General features: G+C 52.0%; 1 protein-coding gene across 4 annotated transcripts in view; it reads right to left on the bottom strand.

Annotated features, from left to right (window-relative positions):
- PHC2 (polyhomeotic homolog 2) overlaps positions 1–23,275 on the bottom strand; it is a 54,707-nt gene that overhangs the window by 10,189 nt on the left and 21,243 nt on the right. For all 4 annotated transcript variants that reach the window (XM_029065596.2, XM_029065598.2, XM_029065597.2 and 1 more), the window contains one exon: positions 23,021–23,186. In XM_029065596.2, the coding sequence (XP_028921429.1) occupies positions 23,021–23,186 (166 nt within the window). The remainder of the gene's footprint in view (positions 1–23,020; positions 23,187–23,275) is intronic.

Raw genomic sequence — 23,275 nt, 5'->3', positions numbered from 1 at the left:
ACCTGGCAGAAATGGCAACAGGCTCTGGCCCGATCTCAAGCTCTATCCCACGCCTGGGTTGGAGCACAGATGACCAGCTGAGGCCTCCAAGGCCGTGCTGGGCTTCGGGCCCAGGTCAGGCAGCAAGGCCAAATACCCAACCAACGGCCGGATGAGGCCGCCCATAATGAAACGCCGTGATCACTGTTCCGTCACTCAAGTCCTGCTCCCCGCAACTTAGCATAGTGAGGCAGGTCGCATGAGGGGAGACCACATAGCCCCACCAAGTTCTAGAAGGCTCCAATGGCCCAGGGGGGCAGGATGAGCCCCTGGAAGCACAGATCCTGGCTGTTGGAGAAACTTGCTATGAGGCAACATTGTCGAAAACCTAACTTGATTGGACCCAAGCACCGAACCGCCCATAAAGCAGCAACCCAGGCTGAGAGACCAAGGTCGCTCACCAGTGAAGGCTCCACAAGCAGCACGGCCTAGTGGACAGATGACGGGCCTGGGAGCCAGATGATATGGGTTCTAATCCGCATTGCACCACTTGCCCGCTGTGTGACCTTAGGCAAGTCACTTCTCTGTGCCTCAATTTCCTCAACTGTAAAATGGAGGTTCAATACTCTTTTTTTAAAAAAAACGGGACTTCTTAAGTTCTTACTAGGTGCCAAGTACTGGGGTGGATACAAGCAAATTGGGATGGACACAGTCCCTGTCCCATATGGGGCTCACAGTCTCAATCCCCATTTTACAGATGAGGGAACTGAAGCACAAAGAAGTGAAGTGACTTAATAACAATTTAATAATTTTGGTATTTGTTAAGTGCTTACTATGTGCCAAGCACTGTTCTAAGCACTGGGTAGATACAAGGTAAGCAGGCTGTCCCACATGGGGCTCAGAGTCTTAATCCCCCTTTTCCAGATGAGGCAACTGCGGCACAGAGAAGTTAAGTGACTTGCTCAAAGTCACACAGCTGATAAGTGGCGGAGCGGGGATTAGAACCCACGACCTCTGACTCCCAGGCCCATGCTCTGTCAACTAGACCTCACTGCTGTTCTCCCTCCTATTTGACTCTGATCCCCATGTAGGACAGGCACTGTGTGTCCCACAATGAACTTGTTTCTTGCCCAGCTCTTAGAATAGTGCTTAACAAAGAGTTGGTGCTTAACAAATACCATTTTAAAAAACAAAAATGCCCCGGCTGATAGTCACTTTCTCATGACACTCCTTGCCCCTTGGCTCTCACTGTCAACTTGTCCCCAGGTCACTACCCTTGGACCACTCTGGACCACCCCCAACAGCTGAAGCAGTGAGTCTGGCTAACGGTCAACTTGCCTAAGATGAAGGGGGCACAGAGCCGAACTTGCACTTCTGACCGTCAACCATCACCAAGACCAGTGTTCTCTGGCTGTTCAACCCGACGTCTCTAACTCACAAACTGTCTCCGTTCTTCTCCCAGGGAGAAGGCTGCTCCAGCATGCTCAGCTGCTTTCAAAATTACACGCGCGCTGGCAGAAAGCAACCTGACCGGACCCATTCCTCGCCACGGTTGCTTGGCTGCTTTTTCGCCCTCAGTGGGAGGGGCCGATCTGAGATGTTTCCAGCACCATCAAAAGGTTCCTTCCAGGCTGGGTGGATAACCTGGAGTCCCACTCCTCCTGATTCAATGGAATCAATCAATCACCCGTATGCACTGAGCGCTTACTGTGTGCAGAGCACTGTACTAAGTGCTTAAGAGAGTACAATATAACAGAGTTGGTAGACACGTCCCCTGACATAGGAAACAAGAGTCTGTGGGCCCTGCCCTCAGGGTGGGCAAAATACCACACAGGTCCCTCCCTCCAGTCACCTGAGCTCCCTTCACCTCAGAAACAGGAGCGAGATCTGACCCACATAAAAATAATAATGTTGGCATTTGTTAAGCGCTATGTGCCGAGCACTGTTCTAAGCACTGGGGGAGATACACAGTAATCAGGCTGTCCCACGTGAGGCTCACAGTCTTAATCAGCATTTTATTCATTCATTCAATAGTATTTATTGAGCACTTGCTATGTGCAGAGCACTGTAAGCGCTTGGAATGTACAATTTGGCAACAGATAGAGATAATCCCTACCCAATGACCGGCTCACAGTCTAAATGGGGGAGACAGACAGCACAGCAAAACAGAACAAAACAAAAACAAGACATTATTAAGATAAATAGAATCAAGGGGATGTACACCTCATTAACAAAATAAATAGGGTAATAAATGATAAATACAAATGAGCACAGTGCTGAGGGGAGGGGAAGAGGGAGGAGCAGAAGGGGGGGCAGAGGGAAAGAGGGGGCTCAGTCTGGGAAGGCCTCTTGGAGGAGGTGAGCTCTCAGTAGGACTTTGAAGAGGGGAAGAGAGTTAGTCTGGCAGATATGAGAAGGGAGGGCATTCTAGGACAGCGAGAGGAAGTGGGCCAGGGCAGACGGCGCTATAGGCGTAAACGGGGGACTGTGAGGAGGTGAGCGGCAGAGGAGCAGAGTTTATGGGGTGGACAGTAGAGAGAGAGAAAGGAGGTGAGGTAGGAGAGGGCAAGGTGATGGACAGCCTGAAGCCAAGAGGAGTTTTTGTTTCATGCAAAGGTTGATAGGCAACCACTGTAGGTTTTTGAGGAGGGGAGTGACATCCCCAGAGCGTTTCTGTAGGAAGATGATCGGGGCAGCGGAATGAAGAATAGACTGGCGTGGGGAGAGACAGGAGGAAGGGAGATCAGAGAGGAGGCTGACACAATAATCCAGTCGGGATATCATGAGAGCCTATATCAGCACGACAGCCATTTGGATGGAGAGGCAAGGGCGGATCTTGGGGATATTGTGAAGGTGAGACCGGCAGGTGTTGGTGACGGATTGGATGTGTGGGGTGAATGACAGAGCTGAGTCAAGGACGACACAAAGGCCATGGGCCTGTGAGATGGGAAGGATGGTCGTGCCGTTCACAGTGACGGGGAAGTCAGGGAGAGGACAGGGTTTGGGAGGGAAGATAAGGAGCTCAGTTTTAGACATGTTGAGTTTTAGGTGGTGGGCAGACATCCAGGTGGAGACTTCCTGGAGGTAGGAGGAGATACGAGCCTGGAGGGAGGGGGAGAGAACAGGGGAGGAGATGTAGATTTGGGTGTCATCTGCGTAGAGATGATAGTTGAAGCCGTGGGAGCGAATGAGTTCACCAAGGGAGTGAGTATAGATGGAGAACAGAAGAGGGCCAAGAACTGACCTTTGAGGAACCCCTACAGTTAGTGGATGGGAGGAGCCCACAAAGGAGATGGAGAATGAACGGCCAGAAAGATAAGAGGACAGAGTCCATGATGCCAAGTTGAGCTAAAGTGTGGTGGAGAAGGGGATGGTCGACGGTGTCAAAGGCAGCTGAGAGGTCGAAGGGGATTAGGATAGAGTAGGAGCCATTGGATTTGGCAAGAAGGAGGTCATGGGTGAACTTTGAGAGAGCAGTCTTGGTGGAGTGGAGAGGACGGAAGCCAGATTGGAGGGGGTCCAGGAGAGAGGTGGAGTTGAGGTACAGATGAGGTAACCGAGGCACCGAGAAGTTAAGTGACTTGCCCAAAGTCACACAGCTGACAGGTGGCAGAGCGGGGATTAGAACCCTTGACCTCTGACTCCTAAGCCCGTGCTCTTTCCACTGAGCCACGCTGCTTCTCGCCGGGGACGGATCTCGGGACCACGGAGGCAACAATCTGCTTAGAGGCCACCTCAAGAGAAGCGACAGGTCCCTTGGGAATATTCTCCAATGGGCGCTCAGGGGCGGGGGAACCAGATAAATAGATGCTGAGGCTGCTGCCCTCGGATGGCCAGCTGACGGCCTGGAATGCCTCCCAGAAAGCCTGTTGGCAAGTAACCTGTGTCTTGCCTTCGGAGGTGGTGATGCTTAAGCCTTGGATCACAAAGTAGGGCCTGGGGGAGTTGGGGGTGGTGGTGTACTGGAGAGGCAGTCTAAGAAGAGACAGGTGAAAGGCTGTGGGGGATGGGATTGGGGTAAGGAGGCCCCCCCTCAGCTTCAGTGAAGGGCATTATCATACAGCTGACTTTCATGCCGTCCCTCAGGGCCCAGAGCAGCCAGGCCGCCCTCCCTCCCACTCCCCCACAATCCCCAGCTGAAGCGCACACAAGCCCAATTGTAAACAGTTGAATGTTTTCCAAGCTGCCGCCCCCGGCTATCTTAGAAGGAATCAATGGAGCGAACAGACTCCCTCCCTCTCCTATGTGGGCTCATCAAGCCAGAACAGGGGGAACAGAGGGGGATTTCCCAACAGCTGCAGAGGCTGACCCATCCCCCTCGGTCTGAAACAGGGGTCACCGCCCCCCACCCAACCCCCTCACGGCCCGGCCCCACCAAGGGCAGTTTCAATGGGGTGTCTGCCCCAGGCCCAGCCAAAGTTCCGGGAAGGCTCTCGCACTGCCTGAGTGGGGCTGGGCTACATCCCACCAGGCACCCCCGTCTCCCAGCCACGCCTGTGCTCAGGAACAATGGTTCTGGGAGTACTGGAGGCGGCCAAGAGGACCTCCGGAGGCCGACCGGAAAGGCCGCATAGCAGAGTCACGGCCCTCATCTCCACCCCATCCGGCTCAGCCCAGCCACACAGGTTTCCACCCTTCCCCAGGGTCCCACCCCCTCCTGTGGGAAGTCTCCGCTGAACAAACTGGGGCTCTCCGGGGGGAGAATCTTGTAGGTGGGATGTGGGGGCCAAGGCGGGGATGAAGACAGAGTCAGGGAGTCTGCGCACATTCTCCAAACCTAATCAGGATGATTCCAGGAGGCAATAAATTCCTGGTCTCCAACCAACCTACAACAGGAAAGCTGTTGGCCCACCTGAGCTGAACCTCTTCTTCAGAAATCTCCCTGCCCCTTCCACCCACTGCCGCCAACTTCAGGAAGGTCAGCCTCGAGGCACAGTTTTTCCCTCTTGTCTGGCCCTGGAGTCCTATTGAGTTAACAACATCCTGGCCACTGAGTCACACCGAAGGCTTGATCCAATCGAAACCACCGTCCCAAAGAGCCAGGCCGGCTTCCCAGTGAACCCCAGCTCCTCCCTGGCCAAAGACCGGTAAGGTCTGGAGGCCCCGAGGCACAAGCTGTACCAGTAGGTATTAAGTGGGTTTAGCCCTCTTGGAAACTTAGCAACTCCTGAGCCATAGGCTGGAAAACAGGGTAACAGGAGCCAACCCGTCTCTGAGAAGCCCTCCCGCCCCACCCAAACTCAACCTCATGTCTCGCTAAAGACAAATCACTAAGCTCCACCACTGGTCTCCTGTGTGACCCTGGACAAATCATTTCACTTCTCTGTGCCTCAGTTACCTCATTTGCAAGATGGGGATTAAGACTGTGAGCCCCATGTGGGACAGGGCCGGCGTCCAACCTGATTAGCTTGTATCTACCCTAGCATTTAGTACAGTGCCTGGCACATAGGAAGTTTTTAACAAATACCATAAAAAATTAAGAAGAGGAAGGTTCCAGCCACACTTCAGGAACTTCTATCTTTGCTGGCCTAGGCCAGAGTGGGGAGAAGACAGCAGAGGAGGGAAGGAGTGAGGTAAGCTTTAGACTGGAAGCTCGCTGTGGGCAGGGAACGTGTCTACCAACTCTGTTATACTGTATTCTCCCAAGCATTCGGTAAAGGGCTCCGCACATAAAAACTGCTCAATAAATACGATTGAATGCTTGGGGGTGGAGAGGGGAAGGCCCAAACTCTGGAACAGACCTTGAGATGCCTGCTATGGCTTGGCCTTTCCATGGACATCATGAAAGACTTTTCAATCATGTAGGAGATGCCTCAACACCGGCAGTGTGTCTGTCTTCCAACTGACTGCGGAGGCCCCTGAGGCTCCCGACAGGCCCAATTTTCAAACCAGAATTGGCAACACCAGCCACTGTTTTGGTCTTTCCCGGCGCTTTCTCCCACTGCCCGGGACTCCTGCCTTTGGCTTTTTCAGAACAGAACCTCTCTGAGGGCAAAGACCACATTTACCTTTGAATTACACACAAAGCCTGTTACCCTAATAGTAGATTAATACCTAAGCCAGCGTCTCCTGCAACAGCCAATTTTTTGCCTAGAAATTGGGCTACTGAGCATTCATCACCTCTTCTCGGTCTGTTCTTTCGTCCATGGAACCATACTGCCTTCTCCTTGGAAGGGGTGAAGGGTACGGTCAGAGGACAAGGCAGGGGGAAGGTCAATCAGCCAAGGAGCAGGAAAATGAGTAAGGGTCTAAGGCAGTGTTGCTCTCAAAGGGGAGTAGGATCCTCCAAGAGTGGCAGTGGCATTCAGGAGATGTCAAAAACAGCAGGACGGTTGGGGGTGTTGCTGAGGGGGGGTGAAGAACAGGCCAACTGTCACCCCCCCACACAACTTGGTTCCTCCCCAGCCTCCAGCCCCCAGTTGTTATAATAGCAGCTCTCCGAGAGGGAAAGGGGAGCTGCAGATCCGGGAGCTGCTAGCGAATGAACCAGAGGGTGTTTTGGAACAAAGGCAATGGCGTTGGGGGGGGGGGGGAAGGCCTGGGAGGAATCAAAGGAGGGCTGGGAGCATGGCAAGGAATCCTTCTCTGAACACCCTCCTCTGAATGCCTCTGGCAGGTCAGATAGGAGGGGAGAGCTCACAGGGGGAGAGGCCCAAAGCCTTCAGGGAATTACATCTGTCTTTGGTTTGGACAAAATCTAGGGAGGTGGCAGCCTGCGGGTCTCCAAGGCAGAGGACCAAGGCAGAGGACGGACTGTAGTTCTGCACTGGGAGTGAGGGGGTGGCAGGGAGGGCTTTTCCTCCCCATTTTCCTAAGCTCCTCCTGGAAGAACAGCATCATGGGACCCACTGTACTTGAGACAGGAAATGAGTAAGGCAGGAAAAAGGATGTGGTCAGGGAAAGAGTGGATTCTGGGACTGAGCCAGAGCAGGGAATACAAGTCCCACACAAGGAGCTGGCTGGTGAGAAGAACCACTTCTCACCAGGATTTCAATTCATTTCTAGATGGAAGAGTTAATTTTGGTAAAGCAAGTCAGTTGGGAATAGGGGTACTGAGGGTGGGGAGTGGAACTGATATGGGTCATATGGAGCCAAGGCACCTGAGACAGGGACCAGAGAAACAGCGTGGCCTAATGGAAAGAGCAAGAGGACTTGGGTTCTAATCCCGGCTCTGCCACTCGTCTGCTGTTTGACCTGAGGCAAGTCATTTAACTTCTCTGTGCTTGGATTACCTCAACTATATAATGGGGATTAAGACTGTGAGCCCTACCTGGGACAGGGGCTGTGTCCAACCGGATTATCTCGTATCTACTCCAATGCTTAGTATAGTGCCTGGCACAGAGAAAATGCTTAGAAAATACCATTAAAAAAGGGACAAATGATGGAGGGCTGCTACTGCCTAACAGCTCTACTTCAGACAAGTGCCAGGTAGGAAACAGAAAACCCTGGGCTATCCTTCAGAAAAAAAGCAGGGGGGTCATTGCAGGACCGAGAAGAAGAAAGGAGTCAGTGCAGTAGCAGAATCAGGAGGGGTCAGGTAGAGAAAGTGTCCTAAGCCCAGAAAACTAGGTCCTCCAAAGAAAGGAAGCACTCAGTAAATACGACTGACTAAATGAATGAAAAGGGAGTCTCTATTAGAGGTCTTTCTCTCTCTCCCAAGCAGGCCAGTGTGGGGAAGGGTAAGGGGCACCCTGTGGGGGAGGGGGGTTTTGCCCCAGGCGGATAGAACTCTCCTTGGCCACAAGCGTAGCTTAGTTACTCAATGAAACCGAATAGAAAGTAGAAGAGAACTGGGGAATCCCCTCTTCTCAGACCGGAGGCAGAAAACTGTCCTAAGACTGACAAACTGTAAATGAGAATTGGAGAAGAAAAGTCACAAAACTACCCGAGTCCCCATAGGCTGGCCAAAAGAGATTTGGGGAAAGGTCAGTGGGCCTGGTTTCCTGCATGCTGTGCCTTCAGAAGCCCATCTTCAGGCTGCATGGGTAAACACCTGGAACGACCTGGTGGAAAACATGCAGTTGGATTTTTGGGTGCTCCCACTGACAAATAGAGCATCTAGTTCCAAATGGAGCACAGCCCAGGTACAGAAGGGAGGGCATCTGAAAGGAGGGACAGATGGGGGGGGGGGGCTGTCTGCTTTCCTGTAACCAACAAATTAATATAAAGCTCCAACATAGCCCTGGGGACAAAACAGGGTCCAAGATCTGTATTTTACTTGCAACCTAACCCTACTTCCTTTTCACCATGCTTCCCGGGAGACGAGGAAGATGACGATGTAGACCGTATCTACTGACTCTGTTGCACTGTACTTTCCCAGGAGTTTAGTATAGTGCTCTGCACACGGCAGGCACTTAATAAATACCACTGATTGAGGGTGGAGATTCTCACCCCTCAGCAGACATTAGCTTAATGTTTCCCATATTAGAAAACTCAGGCAGCTTTGCACTCGGGCTGACCCGAGTAGGAAGAAAATTCCAAAAGCATAGCTGGATCCCAAAGGCTCATCAACCGGTGGTATTTATTGGAGTTTTTACTGTATCCTCACTTTTAGGTGGACCAAGACAGGCAGACAGAGTGAGAGGACTCTAAAGATACCTCAGTGTCATGGGGCAAAAAAGAAGTAAACCTAGGAATCCAAACTGAAAGATTATCCCTGTAGTTTGAACATATTAAATACGGTCTTGGTCAGAAAACAGACCCAATGCTTTAGGGAACTAAAGTCCTTAGTAACGTCAGCCTTATACTGACTTTCTTAAGGGTCCATAGGCAAGTCATCTTCCCTTCTATGACCCCTAGTTTCCCTCCCTGAAATGGGGCGGGGGGACACACACTTCAACATCAACTCTCTAACCGGCATGACCACAGAGCCAGGAAATGTGTCATCTCTTGGATGATCTGGGGAACCGAACTGCAAAAATCGAGCCCTCAATACGGGCCAGCCAGCGCTCCCGGGCACATGACATAAGGAGGAGGGCTCTGAAGGGAAACAAAACAAACCAACTTTCCGGGAAAGTGGTCGGGTCCCTCGGGGAGGAGACCGGCAGATACCCTTCGGGGAGTCGCCCTGACATTTTTCCACCCACCGGTCGGGCTGGAAAAGCGTCCCCGGAGGTGTGTGTGTGTGGGGGGGGGGGAGTTTCCAATCCCCCAGGGAGGAGCAGGAGGAGGGGTGGGAACCAAATGGGCAACAACCGTTGGTGGGGGGGGGGGGGGCGGGCCGCTCCGGTATAAAGGGGTATCGAGGATCGGGCGAAGCTGGGGCGGGTAGGGGCACCGAAGGGGCCGGGGACTTGAAAGCGGGATGGCGGCCAGGGGCAGGCTACCGAAATGGCAACCGGGGCCGGGCCGCGTTGGACGAAGAGAGGGAAAGGGGCACGGGGCTGGCACCGAGAGCTCTGGGGGGAGGCGAGGAAAGTGGGCCTGGCCGGGGTGCAGCGAGGGAGGGCCCCCCGAGGGCGGTGCCCGGCCGGCCGATCGTCCCCCCACCCCCACACCACACGCACGCACAGACACTCACAGACACTCACAGACACAGGCACGCACGCACTGCCCTCCCGCCGGCGGGCACTGACCTGTCCTGGGCCGGGCCTGGCGAGGCTCCCGCCGCCGCCGGTCCCTTCTCACGCGGGGCCCCGGGCCCGGGCCGGCCTCCGCCTCCGCCTCCGCTTCCTAGTGGGCCGGGCGCCTCCGAGCCGGGGCCCGGGGCCGCCTCGGCGCATCCGAGCCCGCCGCCAACAAAGGCCCGGGCCGGGCCGGCGGGCCCACGACGAGACCCACGGGACCCGGGCGGCGGGAGGCGGGGGGCACCACCAACCACCACCGCGACGACGACGACGACGAGGCGGCGGGCACGGCCGGAGGGACGGAGGGAGGGGAGGAGGGGGAAGAGGAGAAGGAGGGAGGGAAGGGGAGGGAGGTCAGGGAGGGAGTGCGGGGCGCTGGGGGGCTGCGGCCGCCGCGGCGGCGGAGACAATGCGGCGCGTCCGGGCCCGGCTCCCGCGGCCGCCTCCGCCGGAGGGAGGAGCCACCGGGACGGCGGGAGGGAGGGAGGGAGGGAGGGAAGGAAGGAGGGAGGGAGGGCAGGGCAGGGCAGGGGGCGGGGCCTCCAACGGACAGGGGGCGGGGGCATTCATTCGTTCATTCAATCGGACGCATTGAGCGCTTACTACTACTACTAATAAGGTTGGCATTTGTTAAGCGCTTACTCTGTGCAGAGCACTGTTCTAAGCGCTGGGGGAGATCCAGGGTCATCAGGTGGTCCCACGTGAGGCTCACAGTTAACCCCCATTTGACAGATGAGGGAACTGAGGCCCAGAGAAGTGAAGTGACTCGCCCAGAGTCACGCAGCTGACAAGGGGCAGAGTAATAATGTTGGTATTTGGTAAGCCCTTACTATAATAACGTTGGTATTTGTTAAGCGCTTACTATGTGCAGAGCACTGTTCTAAGCGCTGGGGGAGATACGGGGTCATCAGGCTGTGCCATGTGAGGCTCACAGTCTTCATGCCCATTTTACAGATGAGGGAGCTGAGGCCCAGAGAAGTGAAGTGACTCGCCTGCAGTCACACAGCTGACAAGTGGCAGAGCCGGGAGGCGAACCCATCACCTCTGACTCCGAGGCCCAGGCTCCTTCCACTGAGCCATGCTGCTTCCCCTAATAATAATGTTGGTATTTGTTAAGCCCTTACTATGTGCAGAGCACTGTTCTAAGCGCTGGGGGAGATAGGGGGTCATCAGGCTGTCCCACGTGAGGCTCACAGTCTTCATCCCCATTTTATTCATCGTATTTATTGGGCGCTTACTATGTGCAGAGCACTGTACTAAGCGCTTGGAATGGACAATTCGGCAGCAGAGACCATCCCTGCCCACTGACGGGCTTACAGTCTAATCGGGGGAGACAGACAAAAACAGTAGCAATAAATAGAATCAAGGGGATATAAATAGAATCAGGGGGATTCATGCATTCATTCAATGGTATTTTTTGAGGGCTTACTGTGTGCAGAGCAGTACTAAACGCTGGGAATGGACAATTCCACAACAGATAGAGACCATCCCTGCCTAACGATGGTCTCACAGTGTAAATGGGGCAGACAGAGAACACAACAAGTAGTCTGGCGTCAATATCCTCAAGATAAATAGAATCATAGATATACACACCTCATTAACAAAATAAATAGAGTAATAAATAATATATACAAATGAGCACAGTGCTGAGAGGAGGGTGGGGGGGGAAGGGGAGGAGGAGCAGAAGGAAAGGGGGGGCTTATTGTGGGAAGGCTTCCTGGAGGAGGTGAGCTCTCAGTAGGGCTTGGAAGAGGGCGGAGGTTTAGTTTGGCGGAGGTGAGCTGCTCCCTCGTGGGGCTGTATTCATTCATTCATTCAATCGTATTTAATGTTGGTATTTGTTAAGTGCTTACTGTGTGCAGAGCACTGTTCTAAGCGCTGGGGTAGATACAGGGTAATCGGGTTGTCCCACGTGAGGCTCACAGTTAATCCCCATTTTATAGATGAGGTAACTGAGGCACAGAGAAGTTAAGTGACTTGCCCACAGTCACACAGCTGACAAGTGGCAGAGCAGGGAATCGAACCCATGACCTCTGACTCCGAAGCCCAGGCTGAGCGCTTACTATGTGCAGAGCCCTGCACTAAGCGCTTGGAATGGACAATTCGGCAACAGATGCCTGAGCAAGACTGAGCAAGACTGAGCTCCTCATCTTCCCTCCCAAACCCGGTCCTCTCCCAGACTTCTCTATCACCGTGGATGGCACGACCATCCTTCCCGTCTCTCGGGCCCGCAATCTCGGTGTCATCCTTGACTCGTCCCTCTCGTTCACCCCACACATCCTATCCGTTACCGAGACCTGCCGGTTTCACCTCTACAACATCGCCAAGATCCGCCCTTTCCTCTCCACCCAAACGGCTACCTTACTATTACGGGCTCTCGTTATATCCCGGCTAGACTACCGTGTCAGCCTTCTCTCTGACCTCCCTTCCTCCTCTCTCGCCCCGCTCGGGTCTATTCTTCACTCTGCTTCCCGGCTCATCTTCCTGCAGAAACGATCTGGGCATGTCACTCCCCTTCTTAAACAACTCCAGTGGTTGCCTATCGACCTCCGCTCCAAACAGAAACTCCTCACTCTAGGCTTCGAGGCTCTCCATCACCTTGCCCCTTCCTACCTCTCCTCCCTTCTCTCTTTCTACCGCCCACCCCGCACGCTCCGCTCCTCTGCCGCCCACCTCCTCGCCGTCCCTCGGTCTCGCCTATCCCACCGTCGACCCCCGGGTCACGTCCTCCCGCGGTCCCGGAACGCCCTCCCTCCTCACCTCCGCCAAACTGATTCTCTTTCCCTCTTCAAAACCCTACTTAAAAATCACCTCCTCCAAGAGGCGTTCCCAGACTGAGCTCCTCTTCCCCCTCTACTCCCTCTGCCATCCCCCCTTTACCTCTCTGCAGCTAAAGCCTCATTTTCCCCTTTTCCCTCTGCTCCTCCACCTCTCCCTTCCCATCCCCACAGCACTGTACTCGTCCGCTCGACTGTATATATTTTCGTTACCCTATTTATTTTGTTAATGAATTGTACATCGCCTCGATTCTATTTAGTCGCCATCGTTTTTACGAGATGTTCTTCCCCTTGACGCTGTTTATTGCCATCGTTCTCGTCTGTCCGTCTCCCCCGATTAGACCGTAAGCCCGTCAAACGGCAGGGACCGTCTCTATCTGTTGCCGACTTGTTCATCCCAAGCGCTTAGTACAGTGCTCTGCACATAGTAAGCGCTCAATAAATACTATTGAATGAATGAATGAATGAATGCCTGTACTTCCCAGGCATTTAATACAGTGCTCTGCAAACAGTAAGTGCTCAATAAATACAATTGAATGAATGAATAAGGCAGGATGCTGATTCTTGCAGCAGCTGCAACCTATCTCCTTTTCCCTGACCTCCCCGGCCATGGGCTAAGCAAAATAGTCGATACCTTTTAAAACCAGGGGAGGGGGTCGCCCTGTTTGTTTGTTTTTTTAATGGTATTTGTAAAGTGCTTACCATGTCAGTCACTCTACTGAGCTTGGGGTAGATACCAGTTAACCAGGTAGGGCACAGTCCCCCGCCCCACATTTTAGACACTGAGCCCATTGTTGGGCAGGGATTGTCTCTATCTGTTGCCGAATTGTACCAAATTGTGCCGAAATGCGCTTAGCACATTCTCCATCCCCGTTTTACAGAGGAGGGTACTGAGGCCCTGAGAAGTGCAGTGACTTGCCCAAGGTCCCACAGTGGACGAGTGGCAGAGTCGGGATTAAATAATAATGATGGTATTTGTTAAGCGCTTACTATGTGCCGAGCACTCTTCTAAACACTGAGGTAGACATAAGATAATTAGGTTGTCCCATGTTGGGCTCACAGTCTTCATCCCCATTTTCCAGGTGAGGTAACTGAGGCACAGAGAAGTGACGTTTAGACTGTGAGCTCGACTGTGAGCTGGCTGTGACTGTGCACACAGTAAGCACTCAGTAAATAGGATTAAATGAATGAAGAATCTCACACTCTTAATCCCCTTTTCAGAGATGAGGTAGCTGAGGGCCAGAGAAGTGAATTGGCTTCAATTAATCGCGTTTATTGAGCACTTACTGTTTGCAAAGCACTGAACTAAGCACTTGGGACAGTACGATAAAATAACAGATGCATTCCCTGCCCTCAGCGAGTTTACAATCTAGAAAGGGAGACAGGTTAATATAAATACATAAATTTATATTGGAGAAGTAGCATGGCTCAGTGGAAAGAGCCTGGGCTTGGGAGTCAGAAGTCGTGGGTTCTAATCCCCACTCCGCTGCTTGTCAGCTGTGTCACCTTGGGCAAGTCACTTCACTTCTCTGGGCCTCAATTACCTCATCTGTCAAATGGGGATGAAGACTGCGAGCCCCATGTGGGACAACTTCATTACCTTCTATCTCCTCCAGTGCTTTAGAACAGTGCTTGGCAGTAGAAAGCACTTAGCAAACGCCATCAGTAATATTATTATAAATTACTGATATTTATAAATCAGGGTAAAGCAGAAGGGAGTGGAAGAACAGGAAAAGAGGGCTTAGTCAGGGAAGGCTTCTTGGAGGTGATGTGCCTTCAATAAGGCTTTGAAGGTGGGGAGAGTAATTGTCTGCCAGATGGGAGAGAAGGGAGGTCGTTTCAAGTCAGAGGGAGATCTCTAGTGGTTGCCTATCCACCTCCACATCAAACAGAAACTTCTCACTATTTGCTTTAAAGCCCTCCACCAGCTTGCCCCTTTCTACCTCACCTCCCTTCTCTCCTTCTACAACCCAGCCCACCTACGTGGCTTAGTGGCAAGAGCCTGGGCTTGAAAGTCAGATATCGTGGGTTCTAATCCCAACTCCGACATTTGTCGGCTGTGTGACTTGGGGCCAGTCGTTTCACTTCTCTGTGCCTCAGTTCCCTCATCTGCAAAATCAGATGAGGGAACTGAGGCTCAGAGAAGTGAAGTGACTTGCCCACAGTCACGCAGCTGACAAGTGGCAGAGCAAAGATTCGAACCCATGACCTTTGACTCCCAAGCCTGTGCTCTTTCCACTGAGCCCCGAGCACTGTTCTAAGCACTGGGGAGATACAGGGTCATTAGGTTGTCCCACGTTCATTCATTCATTCATTCAGTCAGTCAGTCAGTCAATAGTATTTATTGACTTTATTAGTATTTAACACTACTATTGACTTTATTAGTATTTAATAGTATTTATTGAGAAGCAGCGTGGCGCAGTGGAAAGAGCACAGGCTTTGGAGTCAGGGCTCATGAGTTCGAATCCCAGCTCTGCCAATTGTCAGCTGTGTGACTGTGGGCAAGTCACTTAACTTCTCTGTGCCTCAGTTCCCTCATCTGTAAAATGGGGATTAAGACTGTGAGCCCTACGTGGGACAACCTGATTCCCCTGTGTCTACCCCAGCGCTTAGAACAGTGCTCGGCACATAGTAAGCGCTTAACAAATACCAACATTATTATTGAGCGCTTACTATGTGCAGAGCACTGTACTAAGCGCTTGGAATGGACAATTCGGCAACAGATAGAGACAGTCCCTGCCCATTGAGGGGCATACAGTCTAATCAGGGGAGACAGCCGGACAAAAACAATAGCAGTAAATAGAATCAAAGGGATGTACATCTCATTAACAAAATAATAGGGTAATAAAAATACATACAAATGAGCGGATAAGCACAGTGCTGAGGGAAGGGGAAGGGAGAGGGGGAGGAGCAGAGGGAAAGGGGAGGAAAGGGTGCTTAGCTGAGGGGAGGTGAAAGGGGTGGGTAGAGAGGCAGCAGAGGGAGCAGAGGGAAAAAGGGAAGCTCAGTGTGGGAAGGCCTCTTGGAGGAGGTAAGCTCTCAGTAGGGCTTTGAAGACGGGAAGAGAATTAGTTTAGCGGAGGTGAGGAGGGAGGGCATTCCGGGACCGCGGGAGGACGTGTCTCAGGGGTCGACTGCGGAATAGGCGAGAACGGGGGATGGTGAGGAGGTGGGTGGCAGGAGAGCGGAGCCTACGGGGTGGGCAGTAGAAAGAGAGAAGGGAGGAGAGGTAGGAGGGGGCAAGGTGATGGAGAGCCTTGAAGCATAGAGTGAGAAGTTTTTATTTCGTGCGGAGGTCGATGGGCAACCACTGGAGGTTTTTAAGAAGGGGAGTGACAGGCCCAGAGCGTTTCTGCAGGAAGATGAGCGGGGCAGAAGATTGAAGAATAGACTGGAGCGGGGAGAGACAGGAGGAAGGGAGATCAGAGAGAAGGCTGACACAATAATCCAGCCGGGATATTATGAGAGCCTGTACCAGTAAGATAGCCGTTTGGGTGGAGAAGAAAGGGCAGATCTTTGCAATATAACTGTGAGGCTCACAGTTAATCCCCATTTTACAGATGAGGTCACTGAGGCCCAGAGAAGTTAAGTGACTGGCCCACAGTCACAGCTGACAGGGGCAGAGCTGGAATTCGAACCCATGACCTCGGACTCCCGAGCCCAGGCTCTTGCCACTGAGCCACGCTGCTTCTCAAAATAATAATGCTGGTATTTGTTAAATGCTTACTATGTGCCAAGCACTGTTCTAAGCGCTGGGGGAGATACAAGGTAACCAGTTTGTCCCACGTGGGGCTCACAGCCTTCATCCCCATTTTACAGATGGTGTAACTAAGGCACCGAGATGTTAAGTGACTTGCCAAGGTCACACAGCTGGCAAGTGGCTGAGGCAGAATGTGAGCCCATGACCTCTGGCTCCCAAGCCCGGGCTCTTTCCACTGAGCCATGCTGCTTCTCTATCTGCAGAGCACTGGACTAAGCGCTTGGAATGGACAATTAGGCAACAGATAGAGACAATCCCGGCCCACTGACGGGCTCACAGTCTAGGCAGCGGGCGGAGCCTGGGGTATTCATTCATTTAATTGTATTTATTGAGTGCTTATTATGTGCAGGGCACTGTACTAAACACTTGGAATGGACAATTTGGCAACGGATAGAGACAATCCGGGCCTACTGACGGGCTCACAGTCTCGGCAGGGGGCGGAGCCTGAGGTATTCATTCATTTAATCGTATTTATTGAGCGCTTATTATGTGCAGGGCACTGGACTAAGCTCTTGGAAGGGACAACTGGGCAACCGATAGAGACAATCCCAACCCAACAACGAGCTCACAGTCTAAACGTCACTTCTCTGTGCCTCAGTTACCTCACCTGGAAAATGGGGATGAAGACTGTGAGCCCCACATGGGACAACCTAATTATCTTATGTCTACCTCAGCGCTTAGAAGAGTGCTCGGCACATAGTAAGCGCTTAACAAATACCATCATTATTATTTAATCCCGACTCTGCCCCTCGTCCACTGTGGGACCTTGGGCAAGTCAATGCACTTCTCAGGGCCTCAGTACCCTCCTCTATAAAACGGGGATGGAGACTGTGAGCCGACTATCAGCCGAGGCATTTTTGGTTTTTTTTAAATGGTATTGGTTAAGCACTTACTCTGTGTAAAGCACTGTTCTCTGTGCCTCAATTACCTCATGTGTAAAATGGGGATTAAGGCTGTGAGCCCCACCTGATTACCTTGTACCACCCCCCCCAGCGCTTAGAGCAGTGCTCTGCACATAGTAAGTGCTTAACAAATACCATCATTATTATTAGTATTCTAAGAGCTGGGGTAAAAACAAGTTTGTTGTGGGACACACAGTCCCTCTCCTATATGGGGCTCAGAGTCAAATGGAAAAGCAGTGAGGTCTAATGGATAGAGCATGGCCCTGGGAATCCTCCTAGTTCTACCACTTCTCTGCTGTGTGATCTTGGGGAAGTCACTTCACTTCTTTGTGCTTCAGTTCCCTCATCTGTAAAATGGGGATTAAGACTGTGAGCCCCATGTGGGACAGGGACTGTGTCTATCCCAATTTGCTTGTATCCACCCCAGTGCTTAGAACAGTGCATGGCACACAGTAAGCAGTGTTAGTAAGCACGATAGTAAATACTATCGAATGAATGACAATAATTATTATGGTTCATAATAATAATAATAATGGCAGTGTACTAAGCTTTGGGGTGGAAACAAGCAAATCCGGTTGGACACAGCCCCACAGGGGGCTCACAATCTCAATCCCCATTTTACAGATGAGGTCATCAAGGCACAGGATGTGAAGTGACTTGCCCAGTTTCACCCAGCAGGCAAGAGGTGGTTAAGCGCTTACTATGTGATGAGCACTGTTCTAAGTGCTGGGGTAGATACAAGTTAATCAGATTGAACACAGTTCCTGTCGGACTCACAGTCTCAATCCCCACTTTACAGATGAAGGAAATGAGGCACAGAGAAGTGAAGTGCCTTTCCCAAGGTCACACAACGGACATGTGGTGGAACCCAGGACCTTCTGACTCCTAGGCCTGTGCTCTATCCCTATGCTCAATCCTGTGCTCTCTATCACTATGCACAAGGCCACACTGCTTCTGTGTTTCTCCCAAAAATTAAGGATCTGGAGGAGGGAGTCTAGTGGAAGATGTGGGTGCCCAAAAAGGCAGGGAGGGAGGGACAGGGGGAACAGTTGGTAGGGGGTGCTGCAATTGGTAAAATGCTGCTGGGGAAAGGAAAGGTCTTCTGGGAGATGTTAATAATAATGTTGGTATTTGTTAAGCGCTTACTATGTGCTGAGCACTGTCCTAAACTGGGATTAGCCAGCAAGGGGAAGGGGAGGAATGGCTGCTGCCCCTTCCCAGTCAACCTCCCCTAAAGTTGCCTATCCTTCTATTGGCCCCCCCAACCTTGCTCCCTGCCCCTCTCTATCTGTGCATTTCACCACGTGCCTTTGCCAGGGCCTCAATGTACAGCTGCACACACCCTCCTCTGGAAATTCCCCTCGACCTTACCACACTGCATGAATAGGGCAAAAAATAGGAGAGGCAAAGGATTGAGTCATTTCAGCCGTGGGGGATGGAAGGGGGACCGACACCGACAACCGTCCTGGATCCACTCCTATAGACATAGGCCAGGCCCTTCTAGCCAGGGTCACCCAGAGCAGGAGGGTGGACACAGACCCCAGAAGAGGCTGGATTCTTTGCAGCGGTGTGGGTTCTCTTCTAGGAGAGGTCAGGTGTGGGACAGATAGGGTCCCTAGAGCTCATCCTCTAGACTTTAAGCTCGTTATGAGCAGGGAGCATGTCTGCTAATCCTGTTATATTGTACTCTCCCAAGTGCTTAGTACAGGGCTCTGCCCATTGTAAGCGCTCATTCAGTAAGCTCAATCAATGAGCTCAATCAAGCGCTCATCCATTGATTGATGGACTGATCGAGAGGCAGGTTATGTTTTCTCCTCTTTTCACTTGCTCGAGAGAAAAGCTGGATCGGGCCTCCCACAGTGTGTCCCTCCTCAGGACCATTTCTCTGTTCAGGAATGAATCTAGCAGGGTAGAGACAAGAACTTGTGGTCCCTGTGAGTTTTCTTCCTTAACAGCGCTGGGGGAGGAGCACAGTGGGCTCCATTTCTTGCCCATAACTTTCCATTCCAGTCCAGGCTCACCAAAGCTCCCCTCCACACTCCCTTTCATCCTCTCACTCTGGATCCCCCACTGTGTCTCCAAGTCCACTGGGTGGGGGGAGGGAATGGATGGGGAGGGGGAGGAAGAAGAGGAGGAGGAGAGAAGCAGTTGGGTAGCACACTCAACCCACCTCATTTACCCCTCAGAGTTCATGAGGTTCCTATGGTTTGAGAAGCAGCGTGGCTTAATGGAAAGAGCATGGGCTGGGGAGGTGGAGGTTGTGGGTTCTAATCCTGGCTCCGCCACTTGTCAGCTGTGTGATTTGGAACAAGTCACTTCACTTCTCTGGGCCTCAGTTACCTCATCTATAAAATGGGAAGGAAGACTGTAGCCCCCCGTGGGACAACTTGATAACCTTACATCTATCCCAATGCTTAGAAGAGTGCTCGGCACATAGTAAGCGCTTAACAAATGCCATCATCATTATTATTATTACGGTTTCTCCCCAAGAGATGGGGTGAAGCCAGTTCCTCTAGATCTGCCCATTCACCTTGGCCTCAGAAGTGGGAGTCACCACCACTGCTGATCTCTAAATTTGTCAGCCAGCCAAAAACAATAGCTATAAACCTATCCCGACCAACCCAAAGTAGCAAAGCACTGGGAAAACTGCCCTAAATGTACCCTCAACCTGGACCCAGCAGACACAAAGAGAACCAATCTCTCCTCAACCTTCCTCCCCTCGCTCCTCAGCCTCCTGAGGGCTCAGACCGAGCAGCTGTGGCCTTGTCTCTCTGCAGCCTCAATCCCTCTCCCGTCTGTCCTCCTTTTCCTTTGTCCCCATTCTCTTTGCCCTCTTTTTTTCCAGCTTCCTCCTTTATCCCTTTGCTTCTTTCCATCTTATCCCAAATTTCTCATTTCTCTCCCCTTTCACCATCCCCAACCCCTCCCCTTTCCCATCTCGGTCCTTAACCCCTCAATCCCATCTCTGATTTCTCCTCTGTTCTCTTTTCCCCAGCTCATATCTCTTCTCTCCCTTTTCTTCTTGGCCCCAGTCATTCAGTCCTCCATCTGACCTGAGTCCAATACCGGCAGGACACCATACTGGGCACTGTGGGCAAGGACAGGGAAGGAGGAAACGTCAGCCTTGTCCTCAAGAAGCTCGACCTCAACTGAGGGAGACAGGGCAGAAACAAAGAGAACAAAAAACACCCATGACAAATGAAAAAGCATAAAAGAAGCTTAAGAACAAAAACATCAGAACTTACACGAGGAGCCGCCCGGCCCAGTGGAAAGAACATGGGTCCTGGGTTCTAATTCTGGCTCTGGTACGTTATTCCTACGTGACCGTAGGCAAGTCACTTAACTTCTCTGTGCTTTGGTTCTCCCGTTCTCCCTCCTACTTAGACTGTGAGCCAGCCCCATGTCGGAGAGGGACTGTGTCCAACCTGATTAACCTCTATCTACTCCAGTGCTTAGATCAGTGTTTGATGCTTCATAAGAGCTTAACAAATACCATAAAAAAGATGTCTACCCGGACCGACATACACATATGTAAAAAGGGGTTCCTGAAGGGGTCACAGGGATTGGAGCCAGATGGTCAGAGAAGGAAGGAGGACATGGTATGTACAATGGCTTGGCTGGAGAGGAGAGCAAGAGAAGGAATGTTGCAGGAGATAAAAGCATTTAGGTAAGGGAGGACAATAACATATGGTTAAGTATTTTAACCTGACACGAGCAGCAACTGATAGCCACTATAGGCTCCAGAGCCCGAGCAGGGAAATCATAGAGTCAAATGGATGCTCTCTGATTCTTATTGCCAGCTGCAGGAGAGATTGGCCAGAAAGAGATGGAGTCCAGGTGAGGAAGGTAGTAGCAACCCAGATGTGAAGTGGCTAGGATTTGCAATAGGGTTAGGCGTATGAGATGAAGTGGTGATCGGTGGGATCTCATTGAGGATGAATTGCCCAAAGTTGGAAACAGATTAGAAGTGGGGAGGGAGGGAGTGAGAAGTCCAAGCTTTCTCCATGAGGGATATGGGAGCAGGGAGGGGAAGAGACACTAGCAGTGAGAGAGAACCAACCGCTTGTCAGCTGTGTGACTGTGGGCAAGTCACTTAACTTCTCTGGGCCTCAGTTACCTCATCTGTAAAATGGGGATTAAGACTGTGAGCCCCACGTGGGACAACCTGATTCCCCTGTGTCTACCCCAGCGCTTAGAACAGTGCTCTGCACATAGTAAGCGCTTAACAAATACCAACATTATTATTATTATTATTAGATAAGTCTGAAAGAGGTGAGGGGTTTGGGAAAGGAGAGGACCTCGGTTCAGTTTGAGGTGGCATTGGGATATCCAGGTCCTGATGCCTGAGAATGTCCTTGGGACTGGACAGAAGGCAGGGAATCAAGGCTGGAGATGTACTTTCCCATGACTATGCTCCTTGATGCCTCTCTTTTTTCTTCCCTCTCTCTTCTCTCCCTTCCTCTTGTCCCCAATCATCCAGGCCACTGCCTTCAATACTCCCACATTTTTCTCCCTCTTTCCTCCTTCTCTTTCCCTTCCCAGAATTGTTGGTGGGAGCAGGCAACTGCAGGAGGTGACCCAGAGGTTAACCATGGAAAGTAGAAAGCAAAGGGAGAAAGGATAGTACAAGGAGGGTAACCATGGATGGGAGGAGAGAGGAGACTTAAGGTTGAGACTGAGGCAGCATGGTTGTTTACTCCTCCAGGCAAAGGAATTGGCCATGATGCCTGGAGCCCAGACAATGGCAAAACCCGTTGGCATCTCTACCAGGCAGTCAGCTTATGCATTCATACACTGGGCATCAACACCTTTGGATTGTGAGCTCACTGTGGGCAGGAAATGTTACTGTTTATGGTTGTACTGTACTTTCCCAAGCGCTTACACACAGTAAGCACTTAATCAATATGATTGAATGAATGAATCCAGATGGCATGTCCCACTGCACCCGTCCTCTCTCACCCTCCCCGCATCACCCAAACAGGAGTTCCTTGGGTACTCCCACCACGTAGTGCATGGCATATGCCATCCATCACCCAGCCAGATCTGATCTGACTCCTAAGGTGGGCAGAACATGAGGGTGGTGTCACGCAAGGGCCAGGATTCTTGGGCGCTCCTTGGACTTGTCACCGTACCAAGTGCACATGTGTGACACATCATCAGCAGGAAGCTTAACGAGGCTCAAACAGGAGGGTGAGGGCAGTCAGATTCACACAGTCTTAGCCTGAGCCTGGCCCCCCTTTCTGTGGCCTGATGAACTGACCCAGGCCCCTGCAGAGTTCAACGGTCTCTCCCCTCCGCTGCCTCAAATCCCACCTGCTTTGTTCACAGTCATCGGTTTCCCACGGAGGCGGGAGCAGGGTGGGTAGAGCCTGGCTTGCTCACCCAGGTCCCAACTGCACATTTTTTAATATTCAGACCAAATTCTCCTCCTTCAGACCTCTCAACCAATGGCACTTATTGAGTGCTTACTATGGGCAGAGCACCGTTCTAAGTGCTTGAGGGAATTAGCAGACACATTCCCTGCCCAGGTACATGGGCCAGTCCTTGCCTCGCCGTTCCAGAGCAGTGTCAGACGCCCTTGATTGGCCGAGCACATGTAAAATGACAGGTCCAAAGTTTAAACACTTATACGAACCTAAAATGACCTGCTGTCACTCTTGCAGTCTGGTTTCTAGCTTCGAGCCCCATTTCCCTTTCTGTTCTCATTTCTGACTCCTCTCCCCCTCTCCTCTATCTCTTGTTCATGATTCCTTCTCTTTGAGTCCCCCCCCTTTATCAGTTTGCCTATAAAGTTTTCTCTCATTTGCCCTGCACCCCCCTTCTCTCTCTCTCTCTCTTTCTCTCTCTCCCTGCCCTCAGCCCCCAGCTTCCTTGGTCTCCAGCCAAGCCCCACCACTCCCACACTCCCAGATTTCCTGCAGACTCTCCATTGATCTTGACCCTCTCCTTTCTCTGGATCTAAGCCCAATGACCAGGGAGCTGGCAACCCGGTCACCTCCCCTCCCCGCTACGGCCCTGCCCACCCAAACCCCCTACCGTGAGCCTGGGGCCGCTTGCAGTCGGAGTTCCGGGCCTGAGATGGACTGGTGGGTGTGGGAGATGGGGTGGCTGGCTGCAGGGGTGAAGGAGTGGTCAGGGTTTCAGGCATGCTCTTCTCCCTTGGCACAGCCTCCTTCTGGGCATCTGGGGCACACAGCTGGGGCTGTCAGGAGACAGGACAGAGGGAAACCCTCAGGATCTTCCTTGGGATCTCCCCCATCTGGGCCGCCTTTTTCACTTTCTCAGTGAAAC

The sequence above is a fragment of the Ornithorhynchus anatinus genome, chromosome 5, assembly GCF_004115215.2.
Source record: "Ornithorhynchus anatinus isolate Pmale09 chromosome 5, mOrnAna1.pri.v4, whole genome shotgun sequence".
NCBI classification, from domain to species: domain Eukaryota; kingdom Metazoa; phylum Chordata; class Mammalia; order Monotremata; family Ornithorhynchidae; genus Ornithorhynchus; species Ornithorhynchus anatinus.
The sequence above is the reverse complement of the archived record's forward strand: the minus strand, read 5'-3'. Positions and strand labels throughout refer to the sequence as shown.